This window comes from Gossypium hirsutum, chromosome A08 (genome assembly GCF_007990345.1).
Source record: "Gossypium hirsutum isolate 1008001.06 chromosome A08, Gossypium_hirsutum_v2.1, whole genome shotgun sequence".
Classification (NCBI taxonomy): domain Eukaryota; kingdom Viridiplantae; phylum Streptophyta; class Magnoliopsida; order Malvales; family Malvaceae; genus Gossypium; species Gossypium hirsutum.
Genome location: NC_053431.1, coordinates 111,743,742 through 111,753,904, shown reverse-complemented (window position 1 = coordinate 111,753,904; position 10,163 = coordinate 111,743,742). Strand labels below are relative to the sequence as shown.

The window sequence follows — 10,163 nt, the reverse complement described above, 5'->3', positions numbered from 1 at the left end:
TTATTATACCGCTCAAAATTATGGATGACTAATGTAAAACATTACAGTCTCAGTTAATTGTCATTTTTTATTTAATTTTGAAATTAACATAGTTAAATCTATATATATATTTTTTGAAAGCAACCAATTTATTCAAAATAAAAAAAAACAAACGGATAGTTAATTTTATTTTATTTTATTTGCCTCATACCAGTAATGACATCCTACAATAATACCACCTCGCGGAAAGAGGCATAGGGAGAAGATTGTCTTTTCCCATGGTAGCCTAACTAACTTGAAGGTAGGTGACGCTGTTATTGTACAACTCAGCTATTTGAAGCAACATGTACGTGCTAGCTAGAATGCGGAATCCACGGAGTTCGTTACTTGTTGACCGTTAAACATCGGTGATTAAGTTCAATGGACGGTGTGATATGATTAATATGCAAGTTTAGATAATGTGGTTAAGTAAGCGTCAAAATGTAATCCTTCCAGTTCTGACTCTTTCTTTTTCCTGACCGAAACAGAACAGGGATCAGAAAAGTACTGGATAACACTGCCTCTGTTAAAACATAAAAATTAAAATTAAAATTTTATTAATGGGGTTACCAATGCGTTTGGGGCTGGCAAGGCGTTTGGTTTAACAACCTAACAACCACCTCCTCCCTTCACAAGTCCTCCTCATTACTCATTTTCTTTTTATATTTAAAATTTATTTCGTAAAATTTTTCCTCATTTTTCCCGCATAATATTTGGGTATAAACGTATAAATTATCCTCTGTTGGCTTTTTTGCGCTTTTTATAAGCCTTCCCTTTTGCTTTTTCTCTTTCTCTTTCCATTTCTCATTTACTGTTTCTCTCTCATACCTTTCGTCGGAAAACCTCCTCACTCCGTCGGGAAACAGCTCTTTTCCCCGGCGAAGGAAGTCTCTGATTCGCCGGAATCTACTGATCTCTCTACTATTGCTAATTTCTTATGATATTTTAAGCATTTGTTCCCGTGGCTCGGATTTGGATCTCCGAGTCTGTATCCGTCCGCGCGTCGTGAGAATGTGGCGAGTTTGGTTGATGCTTGATGCTTTAGTTTGATAGCAAATGGTGAATATCGTGGTCTAGGTTTGGTATTTGCGGATTTTGCGCCTTCTTTTTCCTTGTTCTTTGAGTTGTTTCGGTTGGTGAATTGCGACCAAACGGCGGCGTACAAAGAATCATTGCAGAATGAGATGGTACTTCAATTCCCTGTTGAAGTCTTTCTGTTTTTCTTTCTTTAATCGATTTTTCGCGGTTTTATATATACAGTCGTTGTACGGATCTCAAGCATTGTTCTAATTTTTTTATTTCTTAAATCGTTTATTTTTCACAAATTTTCCGCTTCCTAGATTTGTTCTATATCTTTTGAAAAAAAATAGAAATTTAATTTTTAAAGTCTAGAAAAAAGATTTGGATCAATGGAAACTTCATGCAATCAACATAGTTCTTCATGCATTTTGTAGCATACACATTTTGCTTAACATTTTACTTTTATCATTCATTTTAGAGTTACAACTAAAAGTACGGACTCTATTTCCGATGTTTCTATCGAGGGCTTTCTGCGAGGAGATGATTATGATAGATGCTGCATTGTTCTATTAATCAAATAATTTACACGTCTCTTTGTTGAATCGTTAAGGTAGAGTTTATTTTGACAACGTTTTCAAATTTTGTGGATAAAATTAAATTTTTAATGTTTTCACTTTATTACTACTATTTTGGTTTAAATGTTGATCTGGTAATACCGTGTATATGCATGATTAATTCAACTGGTCATAGGCCTTTGACTCGTATTTTTAGGTGTAAATTTAACCTACTTCGGCCGTTGACTTGATTTGGATTCAGCAAACTGTCTTCTGCATGCTTTTGAAAGTATCACAGTTCAGATTGATGTCGGCCTTTTTTTCACATTCTCAGTCGTGATCATAAATAGTTATGCATGTTTCTTAATTTACCCTTTTGACAGTGTCATTCCTTAACAAACATGGTTTCCCATTTAGAACAATTTCTAGATGGAGAGCCTAGTCTAGTTAAGGTGATTGAAACACGGCTGCAGATTCTTTCTCACTGTCTCTGTTCTTTGTCGTTGTTTCTTTATATATAATGTTTGGCATCGTAATTATGTTGCCTGATTTACTGCTCTGTTCCGTGGAGATCTTTAAATGTCTTGACTAGAATATGTTTTTATTTTCTAATTACTTTGGCAGTGGTTCAAACAAATTGGCAGGAGTATTGAGAAAATTTGTTCTACTAAGAGCTCTATTGAAATTTAAGCTTTTCATGGGTAAAGCTGATAGTAGTTAATCTGCTGCAGAGTTTTAACTAAATATAGCTACAACTTATTGAAAATTTTCTTACTGCTGGTGTTGGCTATATGCATTTAATATATGTTATGAACATTGCAGCCGTGGACACAAATGGAGGTCACATGGATAGCAATTAGATGCTAATGCAATTAGAAAGTAGAAGTATTCAACTTTGCATGTGTGGAATGTTGAAGCTGCTTTTGTATTGTTGTTAATTTTCTATGCTGGTGTATGATTTCTTAATTTATTTCTCTACTTCTTTTGATAGGTGGAAGGAAGGGTGTCTTTGTCCAAAGAGGTAAATGGGCTAGAGTTGTTGAAGCGCAAAAGGCTTCAACGAATAAAATCAGAAACTGTCTCTAGGACATATTGTGTCACAAACATGATGGCTAGAAGTGGAGGAGATGCTTTGAGAGTTTCAGCATCACGTGGAATGAGGTTACAAGGGAGTGCAGAATCATTTTCTAGGTCAAATGGTGCATCAAGTGAGGGCACCTTTGCGAAGCACAAGGTTGATAAGTTTGACATTAACGATCTAGAATGGACTGAGAAAATTCCAGAATGTCCGGTATATTTCCCTACAAAGGAAGAGTTTGAAGATCCTTTGGTTTATTTGCAGAAAATTGCTCCTGAAGCTTCAAGATATGGTAGCACCTTGTGCTATTAGCTTTTTCCTTTAACAATTTCTATACTTTTCCATCTCCGAACCTCAATACCAACCCCTGTTCCCGTTCCAGCCCAAGGCTAAAGTAATAGAAAATATAATCTAAAAGAAAAGGAGAAATAGAGAAATATGATGGTTTGATATCTATGTCTTATTTCGTACACATTTGTAAAATATTAAATATCTAGGGACTGAATGAATTTATGTTGGGAAGACTAGAGATCTGTAGTAGAAATAAAAAAAGCTTCCATTGCTGTTTCATCTTTTTGGTACTAATTGCCTTCACTGCTACACATCTATTGTAAAAGGTTTTCATTTAGTTGCAATAATATGTTTCGGTTTTCATGTCTTGCACAAATTGATCTATTTTGATTAATTATCAGGGCCAAGTGTGTCAATAGTATTTATGGAAGATATGTTATTATGTTGACAAACTGGTACAGAGAAATTGGTCTCTCAAAATAGCTACATGACACCTAGTACTTTTATTCCTGTCTGATGATACTATTCAAAAACTAACTGAAGAAGGGATATACATGTTTGAATATTGAAGGCAGTCTTCTAGAAAATGCCTCTTTTTAATAAATAAATGCTGAATCATTTTGTGTACTTGCTCCTTACATTGTAGGAATATGCAAGATTGTTTCACCTTTAAGTGCTGCTGTTCCTGCTGGAGTAGTATTGATGAAGGAGAAACTAGGGTTCAAGTTTACAACTAGGGTACAGCCTCTTCGTCTTTCTGAGTGGAATAAAGATGATAGAGTCACCTTTTTCATGAGTGGAAGGTGAGCTTTCTTACTAGAAATAGATGTTATTTTGTGCCTGAGCATTTTGTGGTTCTGAATGTGAACGTGACTTTTCAGAAATTATACATTTCGTGAGTTTGAGAAAATGGCGAACAAGGTGTTTACTCGTAGATATTATAGTGCTGGTTGTCTTCCTGCAACATACTTGGAAAAAGAATTTTGGCATGAAATTGCTTGTGGGAAGACAGAAAGTGTTGAATATGCTTGTGATGTTGAGGGTAGTGCCTTTTCTTCTTCTCCCAGTGATCCACTTGGAACTAGCAAATGGAATTTGAAGGTGTTCAATTCATTACTATTATCCTTTTAGTTTTCTGTTTTTTAAATGTTATCTTGTAAAGGTCTGTTTGCTTACTTCTACTATTATCATACAAGTGTCATTTGTTACGTAGCCTGGTTGATCTCATTCTTAGGTCATTTATTGAATGTCAGTGTGTTTTATTGTAGATTCATAGTTAAGAGACTGGTCTTCCATCCTCCTTTTTGATCCTTTCTCAACTCTGCCTCATAAAGTGTAACAACTCTTGACATTTATACATTTTGGCATGAAATAGAAGACCCGGTGGTGGTTTGTTTTACAAGTTATACTCATGCATTCTTGTACTACAAAGAACCATGGCTTCTTTTTCTTGCCAAAAGAATTTTGCCAAAAAGATTCTCCTGTTAGTAAGACTTGTTGATTTTAGTTGACTGTCCAGAATAAGTGGAAGTTCAGATGCGGTTTTAAAAAATAAGCCTAGGAGACTCCATCCTATTAAAATGATCTTATGCCTTGATATGTGGCCTTATAGAGATAGATTATGACAGCCTTACAGTCATTATGGTAGGGGTATAAAACATGTCTGGGGCTTTAGAGAATCTGCTGTCATAGGGAAGTAGTTATCCAACAGCATCGACATGCTTGATTTGGTAAATCTTGATTGGTGCCTCCTGCGTGGTGGTTCCATTGAGGGTTCAACAAGGTCTGATACATTCAATCCCAAAATTGTTAAGGTTTATTGTACCAGGGAAAGTAACTGTTTATATTATTATTTATATGTTCTATTTGGATAAAGTTTGGATGTAGCATTCCCAGAATCTCTTGAAATTTAATGACTTCAAGATTGATTTGGATAGAGAGACATACGGAAATTGAGGAAGCCATATTTGTTACTAATCCTTTATGATTGGCTCTATCCATGTACTGAATTCTGGTTGAATTGGTTTTTATATGCTTCTTTTCTTTTGATTTCAGAATCTGTCACGGCTGCCAAAGTCCACTTTGCGTCTTCTTGAAACAGCAATTCCGGTAATGAAATGATCAAAATTTCCTTATCTTCTTAACTTTGGCACTCTGTACGCTGATCTGACATGTATGGTCCTATTTTATTGAACTTTGTTTCAGGGGGTATCTGATCCCATGCTTTACATAGGAATGCTATTTAGCATGTTTGCTTGGCATGTGGAAGATCATTATTTGTATAGGTAAACATCTTCTGTACTAATATTCTGTAATTACTTTCCAGTTAATTACTTAATATTCTGTAGTTAATCCTTTTCTTCTTTTGCGGCAGCATTAATTATCATCACTGTGGGGCTTCAAAAACTTGGTATGGGATACCCAGCCATGCTGCTTCAAAATTTGAGAAGGTTGTCAAGGAACATGTGTACACTAATGATATCCTATCTGTGGATGGTGAAGATGGAGCTTTTGATGTGCTTTTGGGTAAAACAACTCTATTCCCCCCAAATATTTTGTTGGAACATGATGTCCCTGTCTACAAGGCTGTGCAGCAGCCTGGAGAGTTTGTAATTACCTTTCCAAGTGCATATCATGCTGGATTTAGTCTTGGTAAGCCATATTTTTTAAAGTTGTCTTTACACTGCTCTCACTGAATTCAATGCACACGTTTCTAATTATAATCATTTAGGTTTCAACTGTGGTGAGGCTGTGAACTTTGCTATTGGTGATTGGTTTCCTTTGGGGGCTGTAGCTAGCTTGCGATATGCCCATCTCGAAAGGGTGCCTCTACTTCCTCATGAAGAACTTTTGTGCAAGGAAGCAATGCTTCTTTATACAAGTTTAGAACTGGATGATTTGGACTATTTGCCTGCAGACTTGGCCTCTCGTTATTGCATTAAGGTTTCATTTGTAAAGCTGATTCGTTTCCTGCATCGGGCGCGTTGGTCTGTCATGAAGTCGAGGGCATGCACCAGTGTATCTCCATATTATTATAGAACTATAGTCTGCACTTTATGTAAACGTGACTGTTATGTTGCTTTTGTTAACTGCAGCTGTTACTCTCATCCAGTTTGCCTTAGACATGGTAATCCTCTGCACCTGCTTTATTTTGGTAAATTTTCCTTTTGATACGTGATTGTCAATGAGCCTGATTGACTGTTGCAGATATTAAGTCACTTGACTTCCCCTGTGGGAGCTATCGTGGTCTTTTCTTGAGGGATGATGTTGCAGAGATGGAAGCTGCTGCCAAGAAGTTTGAGCAAGAAGATACCATATCAAAAGAGATTGAGCGACAACCTGAAAATGGTGATGATTTGTATTCATATCCACTATCAAATAATTCACAGTCCGATCTTGAGGATGGATTCTTTCCATACTGTGAGATTAATGTTGTGTTGAGTGTAACAACTTCAACTGTGGGTCAACCACTAGAACATAAAAAGCCTTCAATTAGCCTTGATATTCCAAGTTGTCGACCTGAAGCGGCGGATGCTCTCTCTTTTGCTGCATCAACTCTCTGTTCTTTGGCGGAGCAGGTTGGGTCCTCAACCAAAAATGTAAGATCCGGCTCTCTTCCTTAGTAGTATCTACACTTGTTAGGTTGCCTCGTGCTTATGTAATGTTTGTATCTCTATTCTACTTGAGCTGCTGCCTTCACTAAGTGCACGTTTGGTATTTGCATATCTCAAAGCAGGTACAGGGGCTAGGTAATCTAGGAAACACTACTGATAAACGGTTCTCTGAAGAGGTCTCGCGAACTACATACAAATTGTCTGTATCCTGTTTTTCACACGAAGATTGTCCTGGCATTAATCAATACAGCGATAATACATGTGTTCATGAACCAGTGAGTAGGTCTGTAGTGGATCGAGACAGTGATAGTTCCGATTCAGAGGTATTTAGGGTTAAACGACGTTCGAAGGTTGAGAAAAGAAGTGGGAATGACAGCATGTCATCAAAGAAGTCTGACCATCAGGTACAATAATAGCTTTCCAAAGTTATATCCCTAAGTTTTATTGCAAACTTGAATTCATATGAAAAATAATAATAAAAGGAGAAAGAGATTTTACTACTATTTATTAGTCAAAGGCTGAGATCTTATTTACGTTAGTTTCTTCATCCAAGTACTGTAAGTTGTTTGACTATAGCAAACATTATCTTAGCTTTAGCTTTAACTTTGACTTATAATTGGGAGGTAACTTGCCCGTGGACATTTAAGTTGCGTTTTCAGTGTCGAAAATAAGGTGCTATCTTTTTATTCAGTATTTAATTAGTTACAGCTATCCATAAATTTTCCACTATTGTAGTGTTTGTCTTGTAATTGACTTCAGTGTTTGTCTTGTAATTGACTTCAGTGCTATCATGTTGTGATTTGCAATCACCAGTGGCTTTCTTATTATTCTTTGGGCCTTCCATCTTGTTTGTGGGACTCTTGATGTTTTTTCCTCATACTTTTGTTCATATATAAACATTGACAGGGGCTTAAACGATTAAAGAAACACCAACATGAAGGAAAATGTGTGCAATCATTGCCATCTGAAGGCTGCAGAATTGATGAACCAACTCATAATATTGATCCAGAAAATGGTATGAAGGGCAGACTTCCCATCTCCATCAAGTATAAGAAGTCAGGCAATGAGGAAGCAATGAGCAGGCAGCGAGAGCAGCACAGAGATGAGAGGTGGTTCCAGCAGGAGTTTGGAAAGAGCGTTGGGCCAAAGCGCCTTAAAGTCAGGGGCCCAACATGTGTAGGTTGGGAAAAAAGATTGAACTGAAGTCATAGATTGACAGAAACCGAGGAGAAATCTGACTTAGCTAATGGAGATCTAACAACACTCGAAACTCCAAATGATTGGTTTAGGGAGATGCAGTGAAGATTAACCAAAGCTTAGGACCATTTTTATTATTCTTTCTTTGTGCAGGCCTCCAAAACTGGAGGCAATTTGCTGTTGCAATGATTCTCTGTAAGGCCCGAGTATTTTCCGTCCTTGACAGGAGAATTTGGGTTAGCAAGTAACTTTTGTAAATTTTGTTTCTAAGTCCAAATTAATTCTTACTGAGGAGGAATGTAGGCATATTTCCACTGCCCCTCAAAGTTTAAAAGTCCGCTAGGTTGGTTATTCTTTTTGTAGTCCATGAATAAAATGCAGAGAAACGCCTTTTTTTTTTTTTTTGTTCTCTAAAGTCAAAATAATTTTCCTTAGCCCTGGAATATATGCTCAATTTTCTCTATAATTAATTACTAATAATAAATAAATTCGAATGAAATGTCTATTCTTTGGCTGCGAAGAAAGGTCCTTTCTCTGGAAACTCTGTATTTGGACAAGTCCTAGATGTTGCTCCTCGTAACAATATTGTCTTGTATTATATGATTATTGGGGGGGGGGGGGCGGGGCGCAGGGGCATAAGCCAGCAACGGCCTTTTTCCGGTTGCAGTTGTTTGGAAAATAGTGGGAAGCAAAAGGGCCATGGAGGAGGGTGTTGTTAGCTTTCATGGGGTCGTCAAATCCATGGGCATCTTCTGTTGCATCTAAATCGGAGCAATTGCGGCAATGCTAGGGTACCCAGTGGACCACTGTCCTGTTTCTTCAACCAGTCCATATCTAGCAAATTGCGACAATGCAATGGCTGCCACATTCTTTTTTTTTTTTTATATTAAATTATATCCAGAATCACATACGACATTGTTTGTTCCATTCTTTCACAACTTTGAGTTCTACTCTTGTTTTACTTTCCATTGTTTTTCTGAATGTTTTTTTCCTCTAAAAAGGTTCATTTTTTCCCTTTTATTTATTTATGTATCGTCAATATCCATAGTTTATGAAATTTAGTTGACGTATTGCTTGGACTTTGAAGCCGAGGTAGCTCCATCTTCTCCACCCACGGTCTATCTTCATTTCTCACAGAACAAATTACTTTTTGCCTACTTCATGGGATTAATAACACATTTTCATAAGATCTTCATTAATCATGTGAACTTCATTATTTTTAAATCCTACTTATAATTAAAAAAAATTCTCTACATCCTGGGAATGGTGAGATATCTGGACTATAAGATGTTGAAACCAACTGTAGAACACAACCAGAACTCTTCTCAAAATTTCTTTTTCTTGCATGTTCTTGCCTAGTACATAATGACAGCAACCTTCTCAATAAATGGGCCCTGCTAGCCACCTAGTCAAAATTATTTTGTCCAAAAACCATTGCTATACCTCCCCTGTCAAACCCACACAATCATAGTTAAGCCATGGAATTTAGAGCCCAATTCCAGAATTTCGTACTTATATCACAACATCCAAAAAGAAGAAATCAGTAAAAGCAAATTTATAGAAGAAAATGTAAAAAAGAAAACAGTAAGTCGACTTCATTTTAACACCTAGTGGGAAGACCTAACAAGTTAATTCGTACCTTCCATCAATTGTATCCCAACAAATATCGATGCCATGCCCCAATATAATATGACAGGGCAAAGCTCTGGTTTCACCAAGTCAAAATACTTTCACTCGAAATTATTTCCACATCCGTTCCCCCTACTACCATGTCTCACCCCCCCCCCCAATAGCTTTTTACCTTTACAGCTTTTCTTAATACATTAAACAAAAACAAATTAACCCCACATTATTTGTCTTCGTGTAAGGTTATAAACTAGTAGAATAGTGTGCATCCCACGTTTTTAGTGACAACCATCAAATTAAAATTTTGAGTATCGAGTTTATAATTTTGATAATAGAGGAAATGGTGGTAGCTAATTAAATTCAAAATTTGTACTTATTTTGATTTTATTTTTAAAAAAGTTACATGAATACAAGTAAATTTAATTCCTCTATTATTCACGAGAGAAGACAAGTCAAACGTGTATATTTAAAGACATCAATTATTACATATTAGGGTTTATTAGCTAGTTTCGGTCAAAAACTTTTTTATAGGGATGCGCAAAGCCTAGTACCGCTCTCCTTTTTTATTTTTTGTTTGTTTTGGTCCATGACTGCCACAACTCTTGTTAATTTGCATGATCAGCTTCTAGAGAACACACCTGAATCCTATACATATGTATATAAGGATTTCTAAGTTTATGTATTTGACCACCCAAAATTATTGTGGGTAGTAATCATGGGATAGGGGATGCCTTTTGGGCTTTGCCTATTGGGCACTTTGGTCCC

The 10,163-nt window shown here is 36.5% G+C and overlaps 1 protein-coding gene across 3 annotated transcripts; it reads left to right on the top strand.

The window, feature by feature from the left end:
• Positions 1–509: 509 nt before the first annotated feature.
• Positions 510–8,171, top strand: LOC107920242 (lysine-specific demethylase JMJ706). Of its 3 annotated transcripts, XM_016849846.2 has the most exons (12): positions 510–1,205; positions 1,517–1,648; positions 2,584–2,962; positions 3,608–3,764; positions 3,843–4,062; positions 5,017–5,070; positions 5,167–5,246; positions 5,336–5,613; positions 5,693–6,088; positions 6,169–6,560; positions 6,695–6,979; positions 7,482–8,171. In XM_016849846.2, exons 3-12 carry the CDS (start codon positions 2,698–2,700, stop codon positions 7,776–7,778), a joined length of 2,424 nt encoding a protein of 807 aa, XP_016705335.2. In that variant the 5' UTR covers positions 510–1,205; positions 1,517–1,648; positions 2,584–2,697; the 3' UTR covers positions 7,779–8,171. The 3 variants fall into 3 exon arrangements, with proteins under 3 accessions (XP_016705335.2, XP_016705332.2, XP_016705334.2); XM_016849843.2 differs by lacking the exon at positions 1,517–1,648 and having other exon boundaries at positions 512–1,205; XM_016849845.2 differs by lacking the exon at positions 1,517–1,648 and having other exon boundaries at positions 520–1,205; positions 6,698–6,979.
• Positions 8,172–10,163: the final 1,992 nt, after the last annotated feature.

Bases quoted from the DNA above. Each gene is read 5' to 3' on its own strand.
- LOC107920242 (XM_016849843.2), top strand. The intron at 5,071-5,166 runs GTAATGAAATGA...ACTTTGTTTCAG, and splicing joins TTCTTGAAACAGCAATTCCG to GGGGTATCTGATCCCATGCT. The intron at 5,247-5,335 runs GTAAACATCTTC...CTTTTGCGGCAG, and splicing joins GAAGATCATTATTTGTATAG to CATTAATTATCATCACTGTG.